Source organism: Heptranchias perlo, chromosome 13 (assembly GCF_035084215.1).
Source record: "Heptranchias perlo isolate sHepPer1 chromosome 13, sHepPer1.hap1, whole genome shotgun sequence".
Classification (NCBI taxonomy): Eukaryota; Metazoa; Chordata; class Chondrichthyes; order Hexanchiformes; family Hexanchidae; genus Heptranchias; species Heptranchias perlo.
Genome location: NC_090337.1, coordinates 43,083,706 through 43,111,131, shown reverse-complemented (window position 1 = coordinate 43,111,131; position 27,426 = coordinate 43,083,706). Strand labels below are relative to the sequence as shown.

The 27,426-nt window shown below is 42.3% G+C and overlaps 1 protein-coding gene across 3 annotated transcripts in view; it reads right to left on the bottom strand.

Moving 5' to 3' along the window:
* ift80 (intraflagellar transport 80 homolog (Chlamydomonas)) overlaps nucleotides 1–27,426 on the bottom strand; it is a 203,265-nt gene that overhangs the window by 31,973 nt on the left and 143,866 nt on the right. For all 3 annotated transcript variants that reach the window (XM_067995379.1, XM_067995378.1, XM_067995377.1), the window contains exons 10-14: nucleotides 26,354–26,517; nucleotides 19,692–19,756; nucleotides 6,676–6,811; nucleotides 2,005–2,152; nucleotides 1,485–1,656 (exon numbers count right to left, since the gene is read on the bottom strand). In XM_067995379.1, the coding sequence (XP_067851480.1) occupies nucleotides 1,485–1,656; nucleotides 2,005–2,152; nucleotides 6,676–6,811; nucleotides 19,692–19,756; nucleotides 26,354–26,517 (685 nt within the window). The remainder of the gene's footprint in view (nucleotides 1–1,484; nucleotides 1,657–2,004; nucleotides 2,153–6,675; nucleotides 6,812–19,691; nucleotides 19,757–26,353; nucleotides 26,518–27,426) is intronic.

The window sequence follows — 27,426 nt, the reverse complement described above, 5'->3', positions numbered from 1 at the left end:
TGCCCTACGTGACGCGGTGGCCTCCTGCGTGGGTGAGGGCTCTCCCACCCGCTGTGGAGTGCACCTTGGCAGCTGCCACAGGCTGCTGGCTGGAACACGACCGTTTGAAGGAAGACTGTTTCCCCCAGTGTGTGAAACTCACTGCCTTGAACCTAAAATCCCACACTTCCTGTTTTGACAGCTGCTTCAGCTCATTTAATGACCTCAACAAGCAAGGTAAGTACACTCAAGTGGAACCCCGCTGGCTTTAATTGCCTGCGGGATTCCCACCAGCGGGGCCTGCGCACGCAGCCCCGCACGTCAGCGCGGCACCCGGAAGTGGCCGGGATCTCGGCGCGATCCAGTCACGTGACTGGATATCGGGATTTTCGGGGCCCCCCCGCTGGAAACCCGCAGGAAACCCGACGCGAAAATCGAGCCCACTAATTTATCATTACTGTGATACAAATCCATGTAATTAGTGCATGTCAACTTTTAATGGTACGGTTGTACGTACCCATAAATGCTTTAATGCATTACAGACATAATAACCCACAAATTACAACTGGCAATTTTGGCTGATGAATACTTAACACATTTGTATGACATTGTTTTGTTGTTATTTTAGCAGATATGTTAAATTATTTTAAAGTGGATTACATCTGTATTAAAATACTGGACAGAGGAATGTTGAACAAAAGCATTCATCTGCTAATATTGGCAACAGCAATTTCTAGGTTAATATTTATGGGCGTAGAAGATGTACTTTAGCTATTTTGATCTGCTGGTGTTGCATTTGCAGTGACATTTCCAAATAACCACTTAACCGCACACATGGGTAAAAAGAAACCTGGAATGTGGAACCTAAACTTTTTTTTTAAAAAGTATGCCCCGATATGCAGTGCAATGAGGCCATGATTAACAGGCTGGACTGTAAGCAGAACAGATGTAATACTATAATCAGCAAACAACATTGGAGGTAAGTTTCAACTTCAGTGCAGGCAGAAAACTGGCGGAATCGGGTCAGCCGCGCGTTAGACTTCAATGGAAAAGAAAATCAGGCCGGTTGTATAATGGGTGGCTGATCCGTTACCACCAGTTTTCCACCCTGCAAAGTTGAAAGTTACCCCCGCTATCTGAGTAACAGCTGTATTTAAATTCTGACTTTTAATGGAGCTGCTTATTTTGTTGCAAAACCACAGATTTCAACAACAACAATATTTTTGGTTGATGTGGCTTTAACTGGGAATTGGGAGTTGTGACTTACATACTATGTAGTAACCAAAGATTATTGAAGGAAAATTACCCATTCAGGACTTACTGATTTTTTCTATATATCATTGTCTTTTTAAGTGGTTTTTGATTAGTACAATTTATATTTTACCATTATCTGCAATATGAGTCTCCTTTTTAATACAAAGGTATTTTAGGGCAAACTGAACATTAGCACACTAAATAACTGTTCCAAATTAAATTAATTTACATCTAAACCTCTTTGTAAATACCTTGACAAAGCGACACAGGCGAACAGCATCATCCCACCGTGAGGCACTAACATATTCATGTAGAATGGCAGGGTAGGGTGATATACTTGTGTATATCAGTGAGCCATCAGCTCTTCTGACCGTCACCTGGTTTCCCACATAGTTCACAATCTGAGGACTTTTACCAAATTCACTGTAAAACAAAACAAAGCCTCAATAGATTCAAATGCCGAAAGAGGTCATTTGATTTTCCTCTGCTCTTTGTTGTTTTATCAGAGGTGTATTAAAGCAGTCAGGAGAACTTCATACAGACGCCACACAAACACATTAAAACACATTAAAAGTTCATTTGCTAACATCACCAACAGTAATTTTTAGCCCAAAGTCTCCAATTGTAAATAATATTACTTTTAAAAACTTCTCCTGGTGAGCATGTGATTTAAGATTGTCATGGATGATCATAATATTTACAAATTCTGTTTGCAGTTTGTAGAAAAAAGACATACAATGATTATTTGAACTTTAGAGAGAATAGTTCTACCTTGCATCTTTTTCATAAACTGTTTTGGATAGAAGCTCCTTGTCCACATAGATTGTGTTGGGATAATACCAAACTACAAAATACATATTCTGCATTCCACATAATATATTGATCTTGTCATTCCAAGCTATAGAGTGCACCATAGTACCTGAATTAAAATAAAAGTATCTTCAGTTAAAAATGTTGTTTCATTTTTAATAATAAATGTTTCAATTTTAAAATGTTTATCTTGAAGATTCAAGCAACCTTGTTACCACACAGTACTACACAGGAAACATCATACACATGGTTGCCAAATCTGATTCGATGTATTCCTGGAGGTTTCACCACATGACCAGCAGGACAGACCGACCAGAGCTGGCGGTACAGTGATATACAGTCAGGAGGGGGTGGCCCTGGGAGTCCTCAACATTGACCTAGGACCCCATGAAATCTCATGGCATCAGGTCAAACATGGGCAAGGAAACCTCCTGCTGATTACCACCTACCGCCCCTCCCTCAGCTGATGAATCAGTCCTCCTCCATGTTGACCACCACTTGGAGGAAGCACTGAGGGTAGCAAGGGCACAGTATGTACTCTGGGTGGGGGACTTCAATGTCCATCACCAAGAGTGGCTCGGTAGCACCACTACTGACTGAGCTGGCCGAGTGCTGAAGGACATAGATGCCAGACTGGGCCCGCGGCAGGTGGTGAGCAAACCAACACGAGGGAAAAACTTACTTGACTTCGTCCTCACCAAGCTACATGTCACAAATGCATCTGTCCATGAGAGTATTGGTAGGAGTGACCACTGCACGGTCCTCATGGAGACGAAGTCCCGTCTTCGCAATGAGGATACCATTCAACGTGTTATGTGGCACTACCACAGTGCTAAATGGGATAGATTCAGAACAGATCTAACAGCTCAAAACTGGGCATCCATGAGGTGCTGTGGGACATCAGCAGCAGCAGAATTGTATGCCTGCACAATCTGTAACCTCATGGCCCGGCATATTCCTCACTCTACCATTACCAACAAGCCAGGGGATCAACCCTGGTTCAATGAGGAGTGTAGAAGAGCATGCCAGGAGCAGCACCAGGCGTACCTACAAATGAGATGCCAACCTGGTGAAGCTACAACTCAGGACTACATGCATGCTAAATAGCGGAAGCAATATGCTATAGACAGAGCTAAGCGATTCCACAACCAACAGATCAGATCAAAGCTCTGCAGTCCTGCCACATCCAGTCATGAATGGTGGTGGACAATTAAACAACTAACAGGAGGAAGAGGCTCTGTAAACATCCCCATCCTCAATGATGGCGGAGTCCAGCACGTGAGTGCAAAAGACAAGGCTGAAGCATTTGCAACCATCTTCAGCCAGAAGTGTCGAGTGGATGATCCATCTCGGCCTCCTCCCGATAACCCCACCATCACAGAAGCCAGTCTTCAGCCAATTCGATTCACTCCACGTGATATCAAGAAACGGCTGAGTGCACTGGATACAGCAAAGGCTATGGGCCCTGACAACATCCCGGCTGTAGTGCTGAAGACTTGTGTTCCAGAACTAGCTGCGCTTCTAGCCAAACTGTTCCAGTACAGATACAACACTGACATCTACCCGACAATGTGGAAAATTGCTTAGGTATGTCCTGTCCACAAAAAGCAGGACAAATCCAATCCGGCAAATTACCGCCCCATCAGTCTACTCTCAATCATCAGCAAAGTGATGGAAGGTGTCGTCGACAGTGCTATCAAACGGCACTTACTCACCAATAACCTGCTCACCGATCCTCAGTTTGGGTTCCACCAGGACCACTCGGCTCCAGATCTCATTACAGCCTTGGTTCAAACGTGGACAAAAGAGCTGAATTCCAGAGATGAGGTGAGAGTGACTGCCCTTGACATCAAGGCAGCATTTGACCGAGTGTGGCACCAAGGAGCTCTAGTAAAACTGAAGTCAATGGGAATCAGGGGCAAAACTCTCCAGTGGCTGGAGTCATACCTAGCACAAAGGAAGATGGTAGTGGTTGTTGGAGGCCAATCATCTCAGCCCCAGGACATTGCTGCAGGAGTTCCTCAGGGCAGTGTCCTAGGCCCAACCATCTTCAGCTGCTTCTTCAATGACATTCCCTCCATCATAAGGTCAAGAAATGGGGATGTTCGCTGATGATTGCACAGTGTTCAGTTCCATTCGCAACCCCTCAAATAATTAAGCTGTCCGAGCCCGCATGCAGCAAGACCTGGACAACATCCAGGCTTGGGCTCATAAGTGGCAAGTAACATTCGCGCCAGACAAGTGCCAGGCAATGACCATCTCCAACAAGAGAGAGTCTAACCACCTCCCCTTGACATTCAACGGCATTACCATCGCCGAATCCCCCACCATCAACATCCTGGGGGTCACCATTGACCAGAAACTTAACTGGACCAGCCACATAAATACTGTGGCTACAAAAGCAGGTCAGAGGCTGGGTATTCTGTGGCAAGTGACTCACCTCCTGACTCCCCAAAGCCTTTCCACCATCTACAAGGCACAAGTCAGGAGTGTGATGGAATACTCTCCACTTGCTTGGATGAGTGCAGCTCCAACAACACTCAAGAAGCTCGACACCATCCAGGACAAAGCAGCCCGCTTGATTGGCACCCCATCCACCACCCTGAACATTCACTCCCTTCACCACCGGCGCACTGTGGCTGCAGTATGTACCATCCACAGAATGCACTGCAGCAACTCACCAAGGCTTCTTCGACAGCACCTCCCAAACCTGCGACCTCTACCACCTAGAAGGACAAGAGCAGCAGGCATATGGGAACAACACCACCTGCACATTCCCCTCCAAGTCACACACCATCCCGACTTGGAAATATATTGCCATTCCTTCATCACCGCTGGGTCAAAATCCTGGAACTCCCTACCTAACAGCACTGTGGGAGAACCTTCACCACACCGACTGCAGCGGTTCAAGAAGGCAGCTCACAACCACTTTCTCAAGGGCAATCAGGAATGGGCAATAAATGCTGGCCTTGCCAGCGACGCCCACATCCCACGAATGAATAAAAAAAATGACCTCAAGCCTCCAATAGCCCTGCCCAGTCAAACAGCCCTTTTTCCCAGCTCCAATATTTTTACACCTAATAAACAAAAGTATTATTAGTTGTGCCTCTATGATTTTTCTCCCGGGCTGCTCGCAACAGTGTCCAGGAGATTAAACTTTAATTCCTGGAGACTCCAGGACAATCCTAGAGAGTTGGCAACCCTAACGATTGATGCAGCGTTAAAAAAGAGATATGCAAACTCTCAATCATTTCATGTAAACAGAAATGTAATGCAATGCAATATATAATAAGAACATGAGAACATAAGAAATAGGAGCAGGAGTAGACCATACAGCCCCTCGAGCCTGCTCCGCCATTCAATCAGATCATGGCTGATCTTCGAGCTCATCTCCACTTTCCCGCCCGATCCCCATATCCCTTGATTCCCTTAGTGTCCAAAAATCTGTCAATCGCAGTCTTGAATATATTCAACAACTGTGCATGCATAGCCCTCTGGGGTAGAGAATTCCAAAGATTCACAACCTTCTGAGTTAAAAAATTTCTCCTCATCTCAGACCTAAATGGTCGACCCCTTTTCCTGAGACTATGCCCCCTAGTTCTAGACTCTCCATTCTACTCATTCTGCCCAGCAAAAATAAAAAGGTTGTAACTATCTTCCTTTCTAGGTTCTATCAGAGAATGATTTCAGGCAGTTTTGCCATCAATTTTATTTTTATTTTTAAAAAGGTTTTTTTTAATAAAGTAATTGTGTTAATTGATTAAGCCACTTTTACATATGTTGTTATTGAATATTTTCAGCTTAATATACTCAGTAGTAATAAGATTACTTAGCATGTGTAAAGTCTGTAGAACATGAGGTCCACTGTTGTATCACTTCGAGGATAAAAGAAAACCTACAGTCATTGGACCACTATGAAAACATTGACATTTATAAACAGACTCAGTGGAAACGGAAGTTCAACTCCGCCAGTTTCCAGCATGCAATAGGAGGTGCAATGCCACTACACGTCCGAAGACATCGGCCTGAAACCCATTCGAAATTGGGCATCATCTACATGAAATCACTGAGAGCTCGCAGTTCGCATCTGTGGTTTGTGCCTGTGTGCTACGCCTGCTTCGGATGGCCTGCTGGTTCTTGGAACTTCTCAACGATAACTGCTGCTGCGAAACCATGAGCAAAGATACTCAACTAGAGGGGATCCAACCTTCCTAAGGAAAATGCAATAACATATGCAAGTGTCACGTGATCAGATACAACATGATCAGATGTCACATAATTGGACGTCACGTAATCAAACCTCCAGGAATACCTCCAACCAGAGTTGGCAACCCTAGACCTGAAGCGCACTTCCTGGTTCCCAAACACCAGCACCGTGCTCAATTCATTTCTCCCCATTCTCTGCTCACTGTGCATTAAGCACGGTGTGCACCCGATGAGCAGCTTGTGATTTCCATGGAGAAACAAAGCAGAGCAATTCAGTGAAAGACTCCAGTCCCAGTATCGCATTTAAAGGCAGGCCTGTAAACTAAAACCCATGGAAATTCTACACCATGATGCTGAATTAGAAAAACAATGGCTGTAACATATCAATCTTCATTAAATGCAATAACTAGCCATTTCACTGCTTACCAATTTTGATGATTTTTTGTTCTTTTCCAAATCTACGCACTGAGGTGATGTACAGATCTCGATTTTTGTCAATAATGGCAATTTTTCTTTCATTGGGTGAGCCAAATTGATCCAGTGCAACCTCCATCACTTCTATCTGTAACAATCAGCACAGGTAACCAACTGTTGATCACTTACCAGTTATAATAGTAAGCTATTAACCCTCACAATTCTACAAGTACATTGGCACTTGTGAGCAGGATGCATGCTTTGTTCTGTTAATTTGAAATAAGTATATGATGGAATAAAACACATTGCCACAGTGCGTCTCAAATTTCATAATGAGTACAGTAGGTGACCACAGTCCATGCATGTGCACATTCTGCAGCGAGCAAAATCGCTAAAATTGTTTGTTCCTGTGTTAACGTTGCATAATATTGTCTCCAATGTGTCTGCATTTTCAGTTGTGCTGTCATTCAGATGGGATGCTTCCAAGGCCCTGTCTACAGGTGCAGGTTGATATAAAAAATCTTGTCACTTTTTCGAAGAACAGCAGAGGTGTCCAAGCCAATATTCCTACCTCAAACACCAGCACCAAAAAGAGATTAGCTGCTCATTCATCTCACTGCTATTTGTTGGATCTTGCTGAATGCAAAATGGCTGCCAGGTGTGTCTACATCATAAATAATAACATTGCTGAATAGTTATTTGTGAAGCACTTTGGAGCAATGTTTCTGAGAGAATTGATAAAACGGTAAATAAATGTAAACCGTTCTTCTCAATTTCAATCTAACCAATAATCAGTGTTGGTCATTCCTAGAATCTAAGACCATAAGAGACAGGAGCAGGATTAGGCCATTCGGCCCCTCGAGCATGCTCCGCCATTTAATGAGATCATGGCTGACCTGATTTTTACCTCAACTCCACTTTCCCGCTCTTTCCCCATAGCACCTTCTATTCTGTTGGTTAATGTTAATTACTTTTAACTGTATCTTTTATTGCATTATTCCCAGGACCACTTAAAATTCTGAGATTTTGTAAAAAGAGATTGTAGCTATCCCATCTGCCTGGATTTTTTTTTTGATTCTGCAGCTTCTATCTCTTTGGAGGTTTCACGATTTTAGGAACAAATTCTAACTGTATGGAATTAAATCTTTCTTTTTGAACCACATTTGACGTCTAGTATGTATATTATTATACTACAACTAATGTCTTAATTACAACTGTCTGACTGGTATGTGCAAAATTGCTAAATTTGTTAATGTGCCCTTGGATAGAATACAACTTTATACAGATTTTCTAAAATGTGGGCAAACTGGACACCATTGTATCCAAAATTTACCACTTACACAGAATAAGAGAAAACTATATACAGGATAATAAATGTCAGAAGGCAGAAATTCAATCAAGCATTTCTGGTGATGCAAGAGTGAACATCAGCAAAACCATGACATTGAATTACAACCCCTCTGTCTTTCCCCTGAACTCCTATGAGCCATTTTAACAGAATTGCCATAAATTGAACTTCTCGGCCTAGAAACTAATTGATGCCGTGCCTGTTTTACAGGCCTAAGTGTCCAATATGGTGGCCTCCGAGCGCGCGCACTTTCCGAGCTGGAAGTGTGCCACCCGCCATATTGGTAAAGGCGCCATTATAGGCATTCAGGGGCTACACTTGAAACAGGCGTTAGGCTCTTTGCTCATCATATAGGTGACCTAATGCCTGTTTGAGACCCACTTCTTGAATTTTAAAATTATTTCTGATGTTTGTGCACCAGCTGGAGTGTGCTTTACCCCAAATTTTAACAGCCAAAGGTGCAACTCTTTGAAACTTCTGGGGCAGCAAGGAATGCCCCCAATAACCCCCAAATAAATGCACCAGTGAAGCCTGTGTCACAGACCAGCACAAATCTTCTGAACTCCCACGAAAATCCACGGCAAGTGCAAATCCAGTGTAAGGGAGTAGTATTTAGGATTATTAAACTTAAATAACAAAAAAAGTAAAATAAAATTCAAAATAAAGAGAATGGGAAAAGAGATGATGGGAAGATCATAAATTTTTGAACCTATTTTTATTTAACCACTAGAGCGCAGCAGCTAAGTTATCTTGTCTGGAAGATATCGAGTTACTAGCTCCACAAATGAAAGAACTTGTCCTATTGTAGAACTCTTAGTTTGACGCAGGAAAATGTGCAAAAAGTTTGTCTTTCCCAATTTTCATACTTGTTGGCCTCAAAGGTCTGAAAAACTGGCCATCAGATTTTATCTTCAACCAGAGGCAGATTTTTGCAATGTTGGTTCCACCTCCAAAATGCACAGTTAAAAATTAAATGATTATAAAGAAATATAATTAACTTTTAACATTTTCTCCAACTACTCTTTGTCCTTTTGTTTAAACAGTGAGTGCTGATGACAAGCAGAAGTAGTCTGGAGGAGTCACTGAGTTCACAGTGCGAAGCAGCTGAACCACCAATAGTAGGGCTAAACCCATTAACCCAGAATGGTTTAGTGATGTGTCATTTCAACCTTTAATTTGTGAATTCAGCTCTCACTGATGGGGCTGTATTCTCATGCCAATTCTCCTGCTAATGTTATCACTAGTCACTGTTTAAATAAAATATACTCTTTAAGCAAAGAAAAATGGGCAGAACAAAATAAGGCCAATTTTTTTGAGCTCTTTATGTTTTACAAAGAAAGTACTGATGGTGAGACCCCCCCCCCACCCCCACCGTCTTTAAATTCATGAGACTATTTTAATATCAAACAGTATCACTTTTACCAGTGAATTAGAGATCTATGATTTAATATACAGATTAACAATAATTTCAAATTCTCCTCTGGGCATTATATGGAAAAAAAAGTTATTATTTTTCTTGCCAATTTACTCTGCACCACTCCTATCCTGAAGGTATTGACTCCTGACTGGAGTATGGTTCCATGGGTACTCTGGTACCTTGCCTAAGTGATCATTATTTGTGTGCGAGCCTCGACAGCGAGTAATAGCAGACTATTCGATCATGGGACCTCACTTAACATCCACACAGATGCACTTTGCAGTAGGAGTCACTAGATTATCTATCAGAAGAAGAAACCCTGAATGATTTTCCCCTTCCTAACTCAGGGGTACTGAGGCTAACTGTAATAGTGGTTATCGGGTTAGATTAGTAACCACAATCTCTTGGTTGCTAGTAATAACCAGCATGATAACCACACTACAGGGCAAACAGAATTAAAGTATTTAAATGTTTTTATTTTTGGTTAGAATTTAGGTTTTCATTTTTATTTTAGCAGGTTTAGAGTTAATAGTAAGGTAATAAGGCCATTCCTGATACTTGCGTATCTTTCTTACTGCAATATTATTTCCAGCATCAGAGTGCGTGAACTTAATGCAAAGAAAACTAGTTAGTCCAGGAGGACAGACATTTCCGTGGACCTGCCAGCAGTCTGTGGGATAATATCTTTACCAAGATCATTTAGCAATGCTGTGAACAGCGGGAGATCCAGGACTGATCCCTGTGGTACTTCCTTGGTCACAGCTGTCCAATAAGAACTACTACCACTGATCACTACCATTTGTTTTCTAATATTTAACAATTTATTATCTGAATTTACTACTTCCTTTTTTATCCCAAAAGCTTTCACTTTAACCATAAATCTCTTGTGAGGCCCCTTATCAAATTTCTCCTAATAATCAAGCTGTATAACATCCACTCCATTAGCATCAATCGAAAAATTTCTGATACATCCTACAAGAATTTCATTAGACTTGACCTAACTTTTACAAACCCATATTGGTTTACAATTGTTGCCTTTACTTTCTTGTCTTTGATGGCTGTTTGCTTTGTCCAGTGATTTTTTTTTGCCATGGTTGACAAGTTCACCTCAATTTTTGAGGTGCATTTTAATGGCAGAAATCGGGCTGCCATGGCTTCCACCTGATCTTGCTGCCTTAAAGAATTTCCTCTACCACTTGCACACGCTAATGCCCTGAAAACAGCAAGGAAATTCACTCCCCATGTCCACTACACAAGCCTTGGAATGATGGCAGAAAGATAGCTTGGAATCCTCATTAAAAAATGAATAAGTCCACAAGAAACATTCCCAGTTGTGTAATCAATGGAATGCTTCTGGTTGAAGATTCCAATCCTTCAACATAATTTTCTTTTTGTTCAACCAGTCTACTCGCATATTAAAGGGACTTGAAAAATCAATTGCAGAAATACATCAATTGGTTTTACACAATTAAGAAGATGGGATATCACATACTGAAAGAGGTATCTGTGAATGTCCATCCACCTCCTGGCTTGCTGACACCAGGATCTTGTTTTATGATTGAATGAGAAAGTACTGATGCTTGACATATTGTTGAAAATATTGAAAGCTAGTGGAAATTCTGGAAAACTACTTCTGTACTAATAACCATACAGATAATGCAGCATGATAGATAGAGATCAGAGTCTAGCTTCATTCTCCTAGGTCCATCATTAAAGGTGGTAGTCTACAAGAGTTCGGATTTGGAGGCTGTATTGGAAACTGTGTAACAATGAGACAAGCAGATAAACTGAGGAATTTCCAGAAAGAGGCAAGGGATCAAATCCAGGGAAGTTACGCACCTACCCAGAAGACAGTTGCCAAAGAGAAAATGCACTGAACCGTAGCCATGGTCTGTGGTAACACTCTTGACTCTAAAACAGAAGATTGTGAGTTCAAGTCCCACTCCAGAGACTCGAGCACAGAATCTAACTTGACATTCCAGTGCTGTACTGAGGAATGCTGCACTCTCAGAGGTGCCGCCTTTCGAATGAGATGTTAAACTGAGGCCCCGTCTGCCCTCTCAGGTGGACGTAAAGGATGCCATGGCTCTATTCGAAGAGCAGGGGAGTTCTTCCGGTGTCCTGGCCAATATCACTAAAAACAGGTTATGTGATTATTATCACATTGCTGTTTGTGGGACCTTGCTGTGTGCAAATTAGCTGCTGCGTTTCCTACATTACAACAGTGACTACACTTCAAAAGTAGGTCATTGGCTGTAAAGCACTTTGCGATACCCTGAAGTCATGAAAGGCGCTATAGAAATGTAAATCTTTCAAAAAAATTAAGCACTGAGTTATACACCCTTGCAAGTGGACAACATATTGTTATACTGCCTGCTTGAACCACTCTTGAACTGAGGGGAGAAGAGCTCTCTATACATTTAGCACATTTAATGCACAATTAAATACTCTGCCTATTGGCTTCTAACTGACTATCCCATTGTTTCTTTCTTGTCATCCTGCTACTAAACCAATTTTTTAACATTAAAGTTTCAAATTTTGGCTTTGTGAAACCAAAGCAAAGCAAAATCACCACTTCCAGGTGGTCTCAAATCACTAGACAAACACTGAATTTATGCAAATTTGGCACAGTTCTACTACTCATTGTGCATCAGAATATTATTATCCCATTAAAGCTTTATCGGCATCAGCTCACTAAATAAACAAGCACTGCATACAGTTAGCATATTAAATGCCTTGAGTGGTACTTTAGCAGTTAAAATAAAAGTATTTATATTTTTGTTGAAATTATCACATAGTTCAGTTGGAGTTTAAGGTACATTTTCCAGGAAAAAAAAGTTTCATTTCAAAGTACTGTGTACCCTTGCCTGTCTTCTATTGCAATTTGTTACAATTCACTGCAGTAAGTCTCTGAGCTTGTTGCACCTTTCTCTTAGGCTGTAACACTGTCTATATCTGTGCCAAATCTGCCTGCTGTCTAAATTTGAGAGGTATTAAATCGGAACCTTTGACAGTAACAGACTTTTAAGTGTGTGAAGAACAAATGAAAGTGAACAGTCTACTGTTGTAGACATGCTGCCTCAATTAGCAATTCTGCCAAAAAAGACACACAAAAAAGGGACTAGATGAAAGGTGATGGAACTTATTTTTTCATACAAAATACAGGCTTGCAGCTTTATTTTATTTATATGGTACAACAGTAATCAGATAAATTCAGGAACTTACAGGTAATTTATAAAGGAGATGAGCAGAGTTTTCAACAGATCAACAGAGGTTTAAAGGTGTGGCTACTACAGATTCAGGAGGTGCATGACAACACCACTTATTTGCAGGAGGCCTGCAACTACATCATTGCAGACAACGGTTTACATACGGAATTGCAGTTATAAATGTTTAAATAAGCAGTTTCAAATGTAAATGTTGACATAAAAAGCGTTGCTTAAAATAGTGACATTGGACGTAAGGTGTGTGGATAGGAAGTACATTGGCAGTAATTTGGCAGGGGGGTGGGCACCAGGATGGAACATTAGAGAGAAGAAACAAGGTGCACAGAAAACTGGGAGAAACAGTAGCACTAGAGTAAAGAATTGTTCAGAAATAGAAGGGATCAGACAGAAGGAAAATGAGAGGCAGTCTAAGATGAGTTTGGAGTGCATGTGCGTAAATGCACGTAGCAAGGTAAATAAGGTTGGTGAGCTGCAGGCACAAGTCGCCTCATGGGACTATGATACAGTGGCAATAACAGAGACCTGGCTCAAAGAAAGGGAGGATTGGTGACTTAATATTCCTGGCTACAATGAGGAAAGATAGGGAGGGAAGGAAAGAAAGGCGGGGGGGTAGGCAGTATTGACCAAAGAAGCTATTGTAGCACTGGAGAGGGATGGTGTAGTTGAGGGGTCAAAGATACAATCTATTTGGTTAGAATTAAGGAACAATTGGGGAGCTATTACACTGCTGGGTGCATACTATAGGCCACCAAATGGTGAGAAAGAGATAGAGGAGCAAATTTGTAGGCAAGTTACAGAAAGATGCAAGAACTATAGAGCAATGATAATGGGGGACTTCAATTATCGCAATGTAGACTGGGAAAATAACAGTGTAAAGGACAAAGAGGGGGATGAATTCCTGAAATGTGTACAAGAGAAATTTCTTGATCAGTGTGTTTTCAGCCGAACAAGGAAGGAAGCAGTGCTGGATCTAGTTCTGGGGAATGAAGTGGTGCAAGTGGAGCATGTTTCAGTGGAGGAGCATTTGGGGAACAGTGATCATAATTTAATCAAGTTTAGAATAGTTATGGAAATGGACAAGGAACAATCAAGTGAGAAAATACTCAACTGGAGGAGAGCTAATTTCAGTGAGTTAAAAAGGGATCTTGCCCCGGTGGATTGGAATCAAAAATTGGTAGGGAAAACAGTAATTGAACAATGGGAGGCCTTCAAGGAGGAGATGGTTTGGGTACAGAGTAGACACATTCCCACAATGAGGAAAGGAAGGGCATCCAAAGCTAGAGCTCCCCGGATGGCTAAAGATATAGGGGGAAAAAATGGTTAAGGGTCCGTTCTGGACGATGTTAGCAATGTGCTAACATCCCGCATCCGACAGACCCTGGGCAGGCAAGACGCAAGTTTGGTCCCAAGGGAGCACTTACTTGCAATCGGCGTTCCTTTCCAGGCCTTGCATGTGGAATGATTGCAATTTGCACTTTCCACCACCAGAGGGAGCTCCATCTCTTAAAGGGAAGATGTTTCTTAGAAATCTCTTAAAGGTAGCTTGTACCTGGCATTTGCTGAAAATAACAGTCTACTGTCTGCATGGAGTCTGAACAGAGATCAGACATCGCACACGTAAAATATTTACACACTGATGAGTTATATTAAAACATTGAATAAAGGTTGCGCATTACTAAATCCCACATCCTCCAATCTGCACACCAGACAATCTGCTGATCTGAGTTGGTACGCCTGTGAGAGCGAATGCACCAAGTTTCTCTGCTGATGCACTAGAGACCTTGGGTGCAAGAGGTGGACAGAAGGAGGGACATCCTATATCCACAGGGGGGGGGCCAAGAGGCCCTCCAGACATGTATCTAAAAGACAGTGGGAGGCAACGGGGGACAAAGTCATGCCAGGCGCACAGCATCATGAACATGGATGCAGTGCAGGAAGAAGTTCAATGCTTTGACATGAGTGGGCAAGGTGAGTGAGGTCAACTGGCAAGTGGCGTCTCCTACCAACTACACCACACACTACAACCCCCCATCCCCCACATACCAATAAACTCTTTCCATCAGAACTCAACTCTTCCAATCAGATACTTCCTCTCACCCTTACACGTTATCACTGTTTCAAGCCGCCCACCCACAACTCACAGGCCACACACACTGGCAGCTATTGAACCATGACAGGCACATCACCAAGGTTCACGCCTAGCTTTCTTTCAGGAGAAGGTGGCACATGTCAAGAGGCAGCAAGTGGCAGTGGCACTTAGGCCCTCAAGCCTGTTCCACCATTCAGTGCGATCATGGTGGATCTGTGACCTAACTCCATATACCCGCCTTAGCCCCATATCCCTTAATACCCTTGGTTCACAGAAATCTATCAATCTCAGATTTAACATTCACAAGTGAGCTAGCATCAACTGCCGTCTGTAGAAGAGTGTTCCAAACGTCTCCCACCCTTTGCGTGTAGAAGCATTTCCTAACTTCACTCCTGCACATCCTGGCTCTAAATATTAGACTATGTCCCCGCGTCCTAGTATTGAAGTCTAGGAGACCTCCAAAAGCAGTTACAACTGTCTCGGCAGCCAGAAACAATAATCCAGCAACTAACCTATAAATCCTGCATTGTCCCTTTAAATAGCGCCAGGCACCCTAAGACACATTCATATGGTCGGGGTTAAGATTGTGCATTGAGTTAAGTGTTAAGTCCCAAAATGGTGTCTATCACTTTAAATCAGCGTTGCACACTGATTGAAGCCATTTTCTCCCTACTTTACATGATTCCAGCGTTTCTTATCTGCGCCTGCGCAAACTCCTATACCAAGATGGCTTCTGGCGCACGTCACGCAGGAAACGTGTGTGCGCATCCAAGACGCCATCTTGGATGTCGGAGAAGCCATGTAGCGCCGAAACAACGGGCGCTACACGGCCCAATTTAGCGCCCATTGAGATTAAAATGAAACAGAAAAAGGAGGCTTATGACAAATGTAAGGATCATAATACATTAAAGAACCAAGCTGAATACAGAAAGTACAGAGGAGGTCTAAAAAAGGAAAAAAGAGGGGCAAAGAGAGAGTATGAGAATAGATTAGTGTCTAACATTAAAAGGATCCCAAAAGTCTTTTATAAACATATAAAAAGTAATAGGTAGTCAAAGGAAGGGTGGGGCTGAGTCGGGACAAAAAAGGAGATCTTCTTGTGGATGCAGAAGGTATGGCTGAGGTACTATATGAGCACTTTGCATCGGTCTTCACTAGAGAAGAGGATGCTGCAAATGTTGCGGTAAAGGAGAAGGTTGGATATAGGATAAAAAAAGATGAAGAGGAGGTACTTAAAAGATTGGCAATACTCAAAGTAGAAAAGCCACCTGGTCCAGATGGGATGCATCCTAGATTACTGAGGGAAATAAGGGTGGAAATTGTAGATACTCTGGCCACAATCTTCCAATCCTCCTTAGATATGGGGACGGTGCCAGAGAACTGGAGGATTGCAAATGTTACATCCCTATTCATAAAAGGGGAGAGGGATAAATGCAGTAACTACAGGCTAGTCAGCCTAATATCAGTGGTGGGGAAACTTTTAGAAACACTAATCTGGGACAAAGTTAATTGTCACTTGGAAAAGTATAGGCTAACAAATGAAAGTCAGCATGGATTTATTAAAGGAAATTGTGTTTAACCAACTTGGGTTGGTTCTTTGATGAGGGTAGTGCGGTTGATGTTGTGTACATGGACTTTCAAAAGGTATTTGATGAATTACCACATAATAGACTTGTTAGCAAAATTAAAAGCCGATGGGATTAAAGGGACAGAAGCAGCGTGGATACAAAATTGGCTAAGGGACAGAAAGCAGAGAGTAGCGGCGAACGGTTGTTTTTCAGAGCAGAGCGAAGTATACAGTGGTGTGGCCCAGGGGTCGGTACTGGACCACTGCTCTTTTTAATATATATTAATGATCTGGAATTGGGTATAGAGTGTATAATTGCAAAGTTTGCAGATGACACGAAACTCAGAAATGTGGTAAACAATGTGGAGGATAGTAACAAATTTCAGGAGGACATAGACAGACTGGAGACTTGTACTGTTTTAGTATATTGCTTACAAACTTAATGAGATTATTCCTTCAGGTGGGGAATTGAGTCTGCACAGTAGTGAATTGATTGAATGAAGTGTGTCAATATATAATATAATTAAATAAACATAGACTTGGGAGAAAATAATAAATTAAAAATGAAGCAGGAATTTTGGCCCCGATTTTCAAAGGAAATGGCGGGTGCTTTTGGGGCTGCAAAAATCGGGGAAATCCCGAGCAGGTGAGGAAGCCGGTTCCAACTCGCCGACTTCCAGGTTCCCCACAGACGCGTCTGTGTGCGCGCGCACTTCCCGAATGCGGAAGTCCTGCCGGCAATTAAAGCCGGCGGGATGATAGTTAAAGAACCAAATGTACCATTAAGGTACTTAAGGTACTTTATTTCTGAGATAGTAGATAGTTAGAATGATTTTAAACTTACCTGGGCGGCTTTCCCACGGCTTCCGATTCACGCCTGGTGAAACCAGGCATGAAGGGCCGGATCAGGCAAAAATAATGTAAATAAATTAAATAAAAAACAAAATAAACCTATCTTTCCACCCTGCTCCAATGTCCAATGTCCCTCCTCCCCCCCGATGTAGCCCTCTCCGATGTCCCTCTCAGCCCCTGATATCTCTCTCCAATCTCCCCCTCTACCCCACCGATGTCCCTCTCCCCCAGATCTTCCCCTCCCCCCTCCGAGCTTCCCCTCTCCCCCACCCCCCTGATCTTCAGCGCCCTCCACTCTCTGTTCCAGTGCCGGACGACATTTCTCTCTCTCTCTCTTTCTCTTAGTCCCGCACCCCCCCGCAACCCCCACCCCACCCCTGGCATTGCAGTTCTTGTCAGCAACCAGCTTGTCAATCAGGCTGGCTGCCGGGTGTGAAACCCGGAAACAAATTTAATCACCATCAATTACATCGTGATCGCGTCGGAAAAGGTAAGTATTTTTTTAATTCAGGTTTGCCGCGCGCGCCTTCACCCCCCCCCCCCCCCCCCCCGCTGCCAACCCGCCACCATTTCAAAATTGAGCTCCTTGTCTGCATGGTAATGAATCACTGAAAAAAACTTTGGTAATAAATACGTTAAATAAACATGGGATTATGGCAAATTAAGGGGGGGGGGGGTAACGAGAAGGACGAATAGGTGGGGAATTGGGTAAAATCAATTTAATAAAATCAAGCTTGTTGTGTTCTTGTAGGGAGTGGGATTTACTGAATTCGGGGTGAAATTAGTTAAATATATCTTGGTCTTTTTGCCTGGAGTTGGATTTTAAATGAATTTGAGTGTTAAATTAAATAAACTCATGCTTGTTGTCTTCTTGCCTTAAGTAAATTCCAGCAATATATTAATTAAATAAATACGGGATTCATGAATTAAGAGAGGCATTCGAATCAGGAGAATTGGGTGAAATAAATTAAACTGGGGCATTGAAGTATGCAACAGATTAAAACTGGTCTTATAAAAGAGAAGAAACCTTGCAATTAATTAATAATTAAATGACTTGCCAATGGTGTGGGTTTTTCAGAAATTAATTAAACAAAAAGTATCCACTGATCAGGTATCGAAAAAGGAAGAAAAACTTATATTAAAACAGCAAATAGTGGGTGGAGACCTGAGGAAGTTCCCATATCAGAAGCCTGATATGTCTGGATGGTGGCAAGCAACCAACAGGACAGAAAAGACTTAAGGGCTAAAGTGGTTGCACCAGGAGCCAGGGCATAATATGATAGGGGAGGGGGGAGGAGGGATGGAAGGGGGCAATGGGAGGGAGAAGGGGAAAGGGGAGGGGGAGGAGGGAGGAGGGAGGGAAAGGGGAAGGGGAGGGGAAAGGGGGACGGAGGAGGAAGGGGGGGAAGGGGAGGAGGAAGGGGGGAAGGGGAGGAGGGGGAGAGGGGATGACAGACTCAGTGGCCAGTGTGGGGCAGATTCAGGGGCCAAGGTGACTGCACCGGGAGCTGGGCTGATGTGGGCAGCGAGGGAGAGGGGCACCATCAAATATCAGCCAGAGACAGAAATCAGCAGCCAAGGCAGCCATACTGGGAACTAACATGTGGCCAATAGGCCTGTTATTGGGCAGGGAACTAACACTTTGGTAATAGGTGGCTGAACCAGGAGCTGTGGCTGTGGCCAAGCACAGCCAATGGGATGCCAATATCTAATATATTGCTCAAAGGAGAAAAAAATGAAATACAAAATTAAAGACTTTAAAATAAAGTTGACAAGTTACTTATCTGAGGGAAAAAAATCTTTAAAAAAAAATCACAAAAAAAATATGGTGGCAGAGCTGGAAGAAAAAAATCAGATACTTGCTCCACAGGCCACCCAGTGGCTAGATTGTGTCATTACAGTGAGACAAGTTTACAGGTGAAACTCATAAGTGGAGGCAGAAGAATTCATAATGGGAAAAAGTTGACTCAAAAAATATGACAATAACATGACCACAGGAAGTCAAGTGGTACAACAGGAAGTGCATGCACAAACAGAAAAAATTCATAATCACCACATGATTTTCCCTTGAACTCTGTGAAGACTGCTTGGATGGGACTGGGAATACACCAAGCAACAAACCATGCACACAAATCCACACATTACTACTTGTGCAAGTTCTTTCTTTCTTTAATATTAATTCTATTAATAGAGTGATCTAGTGGAGAAAAGAAAATGCTAAGCCTTTATATAGTGTTAAGAAGTACAAGTTTTCCACAAAATAACAAAGGTATATTTCATTATGTGTACATTTTTCCTGTTAGTTTGCATCTTCCATAGTAGATATTGCAATGTTACACCATTGTAGATAACAATTCTATTTAGTTCTTCATGAACCTATTGCCTCCTGTTTGTATGGTCAACGTATCTTGTCACAATGCAAAATATCATATACAAAGCCATTTTTAAGAGAAGGAAATAGAATGATACACTGAAAGTAAAATCCATGTGATCCATTTCTATTTATTCCAACAAGATAGGTGGCATACCTTGTGAACAAGAGGTTTTCCATCACCAAGAGGTTTTCCAGAGAGTGCATCAATAAGATAAATTACTGAAACAAGGACACAAAATATATGGTGATGAAATTCATGAATACACTTGCAAGGTGATTACAGGACATATAACTGGCCATATGGAATACTTAATTTACTCCATTCATGAAAAAGATCTCATAATTCAGAAAACAAATTAACTTTATAAAGATTACACTTTGTGTTCATCTGAAGAAATAGAAAATATCCTTCAAGTGAGCTGGTCTCATAAACTACCCGGCCAAAGCTGGTCATAAGTGTGAAACTATTTATATTGTAAAAATCCTGTAAATATCTACAAGACTTGTTAAATATTTGCCTGCTGTCTTACTATCTACCTTTTCCATTGTGTTTATGTGCAACAGAAGATTATGGGGACATGCAACAACTTTATTTAAAGGTGCTAACAAAATGGATTCATAAGAACATAATAGGAGCAGGAGTAGGCCATCCGGCCCTTCGAGCCTGCTCCGCCATTCAACAAGATCATGGCTGATCTTCTACCTTCTTCTCTTACATGTATGTATAATATCTTTCTTTTTAAACATTATAGGGATGCTTTTAACTTGGTCCAGTGGCCAGGATCAGGGCAGTAGTGGCCCTAAAATCGGAGTGCTGCACTTACCGCCCTGTTCCTGATCCAATCCTGCCTGCCACCATTTTGCCAAGGGCCTTTACAAGGGTGGCTTAGGCGCCCGCCTGAATCAGGTGGGAGCCTCAATAAATTATGCAAATCTGTGTCCTAAGACATACATAGGACCCCGATTGCAATTTTGTGGTAAAATTGGTCGGAGCCTGCACAGCACACATGCTGACAATTTGCATAAGGGACTGCTGGAGGCTGCTCAAAAAGCGGTCTAGAATATATATAATTTTTTTTGCTATGGCCAGGTGAAGCAGGAGTGGGCCCAAAAAAAAATTCCGGGCAGCTGTCGACCCATTCGATGCCTTTCCGCTCCCTTCCCCCCACTCCCCCCGAGGATCACCTCCCCTCCCTCCCATGTTTCGACTTTTAGCCAGCTCAGCATGGGAGCCCGTTTGGCACCCACAGCTCACCAGTGGAATGGAAAGGAAACCTAGGCCTCCCTCCAATAAGAATGGTGATGTGTGCACTCCAACCACTGCCAGTCTGTTCTCTGCCAGTAGTTAAAATCAACTCCTCATCTATCTTCCCTGAGCCAAGAAATTTCCATGAACCATTACCATGAGCATTAATAATGGGCATTCTATTCCCCCCTGCCTTCAGTCAGGGAAAATTCCAAAGAAACAAGAGCTCAATTCATACCACCAAGAATACACATAAAACAGTCAAAATTTACAAGACAAAGATGGATGAGGAAGGACATTTGGCCCATCTTAGTTCAGCCATCCATAAATTTATTACCATTTGTCCCAATGCTGCATCCAATTGTTTCTTAAATAAGTCCAGGGTTTTTGCCTCCATGATTCTGTTGATCACTCTGTGTGAACAAGAACTTCCTGACCTCAGTCATACATTTACCTTTTATTAGTTTGAACCAGTGTCTATTTGTTCTACTCCCACAATATAGTTTAGAGTAATTTTCCATATTATATACCCTGATACGATTACTTCCCAATCACCTTCTTTTGAGACCAAAAAGTTTCTCCAGTTATTCCTCATTCTCAGATCTCTGACGCTAGGGATCAGCCTCACTGACTTTTTCACTCTTATTAGTGACCGAAGGAAATATATCCCATTATTTTGGTTGTGCTGCTAGTGTCCAAGACGCCACATGTACCATTGCATTAATGGTTGGTACTCTGTGTATTTGTAGTCTACATGGATTTTAGCAATGCTTTTGACAAGGTCCCACATGGCAGACTGGTCAAAAAAGTACAAGCCGATGGGATCCAAGGGAGAGTGGCAAGTTGGATCCAAATTTGGCTCAGTGGCAGGAAGCAAAGGGTAATGGTTGACGGGCATTTTTGTGACTGGAAGGCTGTTTCCAGTGGGGTTCTGCAGGCCTCTGTACTAGGTCCCTTACTTTTTGTGATATATATTAATGATTTGGACTTAAATGTAGGGGGCCTGATTAAGAAGTTTGCAGATGATACAAAAATTGGCCATGTGGTTGATAGTGAAGAGGAAAGCTGTAGCCTGCAGGAAGATATCAATAGTCTGGTCAGGTGGGCTGAAAAGTGGCAAATGGAATTCAATCCGGTGAAGTGTGAGGTAATGCATTTGGGGAGAGCAAACAAGGCAAGGGAGTACACAATAAATGAGGGGATACTGAAAGGTGTAAAGGAAGTGAGGGACTTTGGAGTGCATGTCCACAGATCCCTGAAGGTAGCAGGACAGGTAGATAAGGTGGTTAAGCCACATGCAATACTTTCCTATATTAGCCGAGGCATAGAATATAAGAGCAGGGAAGTTATGCTGGAACTTTATAAAATACTGGTTAGGCCACAACTTCAGTACTGTGTACAGTTCTGATCACCACATTACAGAAAGGATGTAATTGCACTAGCGAGGTACAGAGGAGATTCAGGAGGATGTTGCCAGGACTGGAGAATTTTAGCTATGAGGAAAGATTGGATAGGCTGGGTTGTTTCCTTTGGAACAGAGGAGGCTGAGGGTTGATTTAATTGAGGTGCACAAAATTATGAAGGGCCTAGATAGAGTGGTTAGGAAGGACCTATTTCCCTTAGCAGAGAGGTCAATAATCAGGGGGCATTGATTTAAAGTGTTTGGTAGAAGGATTAGAGGGGAGCTGAGGAAAAATTTTTTCACCCAGAGGGTGGTAGGGGTCTGGAATTCACTGCCTAAAAGGGTGGTAGAGGCAGAAACTCTCAACTCATTTAAAAAGTACCTGGATGTGCACCTGAAGTGCCATGACCTTCAAGGCTACGGAGCAGGTGCTGGAAAGTGAGAATAGGCTGGGTGGCTCATTTTCGGCCGGCGCGGACACGATGGGCCGAATGGCCTCCTTCTGTGCCGTAAATTTTCTATGGTTCTATTCTATGATTCTACAACCAAGGTTTTCCTCAAGAGTGGAACAAAATAGGCAACATTCACTTGATCAGTACAAAATTCCTGAAAAATACTTGTTGAAAAATGAAAATATAATTTTACAAATAAATTGTAAGTTGCAATAAGTGCTCCTCCCCTGACTAACTGTAGATCTGGTTACTATGAAGATTTAATAAAGATTTTTAAAATTATGACCAGTTTTTGTCCAGGTTGATTGGGAAGGACTATTTCCTCTGGTTGGTGAGTCAAAGGGTAATCAATTTAAAATTGTCGCTAAGAGAGTGAGAAGAGAGGTTAGAAGAAATTTCTTTACACAGCTGGTTATTGGAGCAGAGTGATTGAGGCAGTGACCATTGTGTCTTTTAAGTGAAAATTAGATAAGTATTTGAAGCAGAGGAAGATGCAGGAGTATGGGGAGTGTTGGATTGTGCAAAGAGCTGGCACAGACATCAAGGGCTGAATGGCTTTCTTTTGTGCAGTAAACTTCTATGGATCTATTTAACTATTAGGCATTTACACTCAAATACACATGTAACCTGCTATTACAGTTCTGGGTCTTTATCAATCTGTTCCCTGAATCTGCAGCTTTTAAGCCCCCTTGTATTTGTATTCATTCTGACCATTTCTTGTATCTGAGTCTGTCCATCGCCTGGATGTTGCTCTCCCAGTATTGTGTCACACTTCTACCAGAACCCAAATTCTGTTTCCATCTGCTAGCACCATTTTCCTGTCATTTTTATTTTTTGAGCCTGAGTATGGTGGTGGTGGTAATAATAACAAAATCATCATGTATAGCACCTTTAATGTAGAAAGAACATGCCTAGGTACTTCACAGGAGCATAATCAGACAAAAATGAAGATATTAGGAGGGGTGACTAAAAGCTTTGTCAAAAAGCTGGGCTTTAAAAAGAGTCTTAAAGGAGGAGAGCGAGGTGTAGAGGCACAGACCTGTAGGAAGGGAATTCCAGGGCTTAGGCCTAGACGGCTGAAGGCATGGCTGATTATAGTGGGCCGAAGGGATTTCGGGATGCACAAGGCCATAATTTGAGGAACGCAGAGTTCTTGGAGAGTGATACGGCTGAAGACAGGTACAGATATAGGGAAGGATGAGGCCATGAAGGAATTTGAACATGAGGATGAGAATTTTAAATTTGAGGGATTGGGAAACCAGGAACTAATATAGGTCAGTGAGCACAAGATGATGGGTGAGTGGGACTTGGTGCGGGATAGGATATGGGCCACAGGGATTTGGATGATTTGAAGTTTATGGAGGGTGGAGGATGGGAGGCTGGCCATGAGAGCATTGAAATAGTCAGAGGTGAGGGATGAGGGTTTCGGCAACAGACAGGCTGAGGCAGCGGCGGAGACAGGCGGTGTTACAGAGGTCTTTGTTATGGAGCGGATATGGGTTTGAAATTTAGCTCAGAATCAAATACGACACTGGGACTGCGAACAGTCTGGGTCAACCTGAGATAGTGGTTGGAGAGGGGAATGGAATCAGAGATAAGGGTACAAAGTTTGTGGTGTGGGCCGGAGATGATGGCTTCGGTTTTCCCAATGTTTAACTGGAGGAAAGCGTGGCTCATCTAGGACTGGATATCAGGCAAGCAATCTAACAACAGAGGCGGCAGAGGTGTTGGGAAAAGTGGTGGAGAGATAGAGCTGGGTATCGTCAGCGTAGATGTGGAACCTGACCCCATGTCTTCAGATGATGTCAGCAAGGGGCAGCATGTAGATGAGGAAGACGAGAGGGACAAGGATACATCCTTAGGGGATTACAGAGTTCTAGAGATATGGGGGTTGGAAGAGAATCTATTACAGGAGATGCCCTGCCTACAGTTGGATAGGTAAGAGTAGAACCAAGCAAGGGTGGTCCCATTGATCTAGATAACAGGGAAGAGGTATTGGAGGAAGATGGTGCGGTTGACTGTGTTAAAGCCTGCAGAGAGGTTGAGAAGGACAAGGAGAGATAGTATACCATGGTCACAGTCACAGAGGCTGTAATTTGTGACTTTGATTAGGGCTTTTTCAGTGCTGTGGCTGAGATGGAAACCTGATTGGAGAGATTCAAACATGGATTTGTGGGAAAATGGGCACGGATTTGGGAGGCAACAACATGTTCAAGGACATTGGAGAGGAAAGGGAGGTTGGAGATAGGGCAGTAGTATGCAAGGACAGAGAGGTCAAATGTCGGTTTTCTGAGGGGAGGAGTGATGTTGGCAGTTATGGAAGGGGGAGAATAGTAACCTGGGAAAGGGAGCTATTCACAATATTGGCTAGCATGAGGGCCAGGAAGAGAAGTTGGGTGGTCAGCAGTTTGTGGGAATGGTGAAAATAGAGCAGGAGGTGGGTCTCATGGATAAGATGAGCTCAGAGAGGGCAAGTGGGAAGACATGGGTTCATGGCTGGGGAAGAGGGGAACTTTAGGAGAGCTTTGGCTTGGTGAGCAAGGGGAAGGATGAATGTGGCAAAGGAACTAAATGGATGGTCTCAATCTCAATCTGAGTGACAAAGAAGTCCACACACTTGTTGGAAGGATCATGGAATAATAAAAATTGAAGCACAGGAGACCATTTGACCAATTATAACTGAGCCGATTCTACCTCCACATCAGAGCTACCTATTTAATTTCATTTTTATGCTCTTTCTTCACTTCCTTTAATATTTTTCTTCTTTAAATGTTACTAATTGTCTCTTAGATGGTATGATTAATTAACCTTTAGTAGTCACTCATGGTAATGCATTCCATCTTTTAATCCTTATGTGCAAAAAGTTCTTTTAACCTCTCCCTTTATGCTTCTAGTTCTAATCCTAATTTTATGGCCCTTGTTACCGATACATTGGTCAGTGGAAAAAAATCTTTCACTATTTACCATCACAAACCCTTTCAAAATTTTGAATACTTTTGTTATATTCCCAGTCATGGCTGCCATTTTTGTGAACTCACCTGTCTTATCCCTGGGACTGAGGCGTAATTTTAGAATCACAGGCATTGCTGCCATATCTTCACCCTCCAGGATCCAGATGCTAGCATGGGTGCCTGGTTATGTATCTTGAGTGACTGATTTGCTACCTCTGTCCTATGGAGGAGGGGCAAGCAAAATATTCTATTTCATGTAGATTTCATAATCCCACTATGGGCAAGGGTATTCTTGGGCATGGCTGCACAGCAGTTGCAATGGAGAAAGATAGGTTAATGGCAGGGCTTGAACCAGGCTAGCTAAAGCCCCGGGAAAGAGGAAGGATATCAATGTTGAGTGGTTAGAGAAAAGCCCAGCAGAACTTGATCGGAACAATGGAGCTGAAAATCTCATAAGTGAAGGAGCTAAAGACTCCATTCTAATTAATGCTATAGATGGTTTCAAAGAGGAAAGAAACACAGTTTCCATGTTCCACAATATTCATCAACTTCTAAACTTTTGACATTACACAAAGCTATATTTTGATCACAGTGTAGAGATTCCTTAGAATCCCACAATTTGTGGTGTGTGTGCGCACTGGGGATGGGTCAACATTTTTTATGCACATATGTGTTTATACAATGTATTATGTTTGTGCTGAACAATTCTCAGATCTATAGCATATACACATTTTTTTTACCAAACTAATAGCTCTTCCACTATACCTTTATCGTCAGCCTTATCTCTCACGGCAATTGTATCATTGCTGAGGGAAACGGTCTGGGAGCTCAGTATGTCAGTTCTCATCCCTGGGAACTTGGGAGAAGAAATAAGGCGACCCTCATACGAATGCAAATAAATCCCTGCTCCGTCAAGCAGCAGAAAGTGTCTGAACAAATAAATAAATACTATCACGGAAGAGGTTAAAGAAAGCTACCATAAGCGTCTGAAACTTTTAAACCTTAAAATATATCAAAGTGTAGAACTATCTTCATCTTATATTACCATTTTCTTATCATTGAATTAGATGTAATAAATATACTTACAGAAGCTTTGAACATTTTGAAGTGGAAGATTTGAATTATGTTTTCAGTCAAACTGCAAATTAGTACCAATCAGTTGCACAATTACAATACTGCACGGCTAATCTTTTTGAAAATGTATTATTAATTCCTCCCATTTTGTAAGCTACTTTCTTTTTAGGTTCTCTGACTCTGTGCCATGCACCATTTCCTGACCATGAGGATAGCCTAGTGACATGATTCTAGCCCTTTGCCAAAGGTGCTTTTGAACTAGGTTCTAAGAAATGCATGGTCTGTACTTCAGCACATTTCTGCAGCAAACACAGTTATCCTTTTGAGTATCCTGGAGAGATTACAACACCAATAATGTACTTTTAAATCACATATTAAACATTAAGAGATAAACTATAGCTCTGTGTAAGACTAACCCGACATCATAAGAGTTGGTATTAGACATGTATTTTTAAATCATTTCTCTAATGGCCCAGAATTTGCTGTCAAAATAATGGTGAGGCTAATGGTGCTCACCATTATTTATGCGCAAATCATACAGCAACTACACCCGAGGGCAGATGCGCGGTTAAACGCGGAAATCCAAAAGTTGCTGACGGAGATGCACCACTCGGCCATTAGCTTCGCGAAAACAGCATCTCGCTGTCTGCCTCACCATTGGAATGCATTGAATGGCATGGAGTTCCTGTATTTGCATGGTAGGTACGAACTAAACTCGCCACAGAAAGTTAAGCCAAGTCATTTCAAGGCTAAGTACCCTTTTA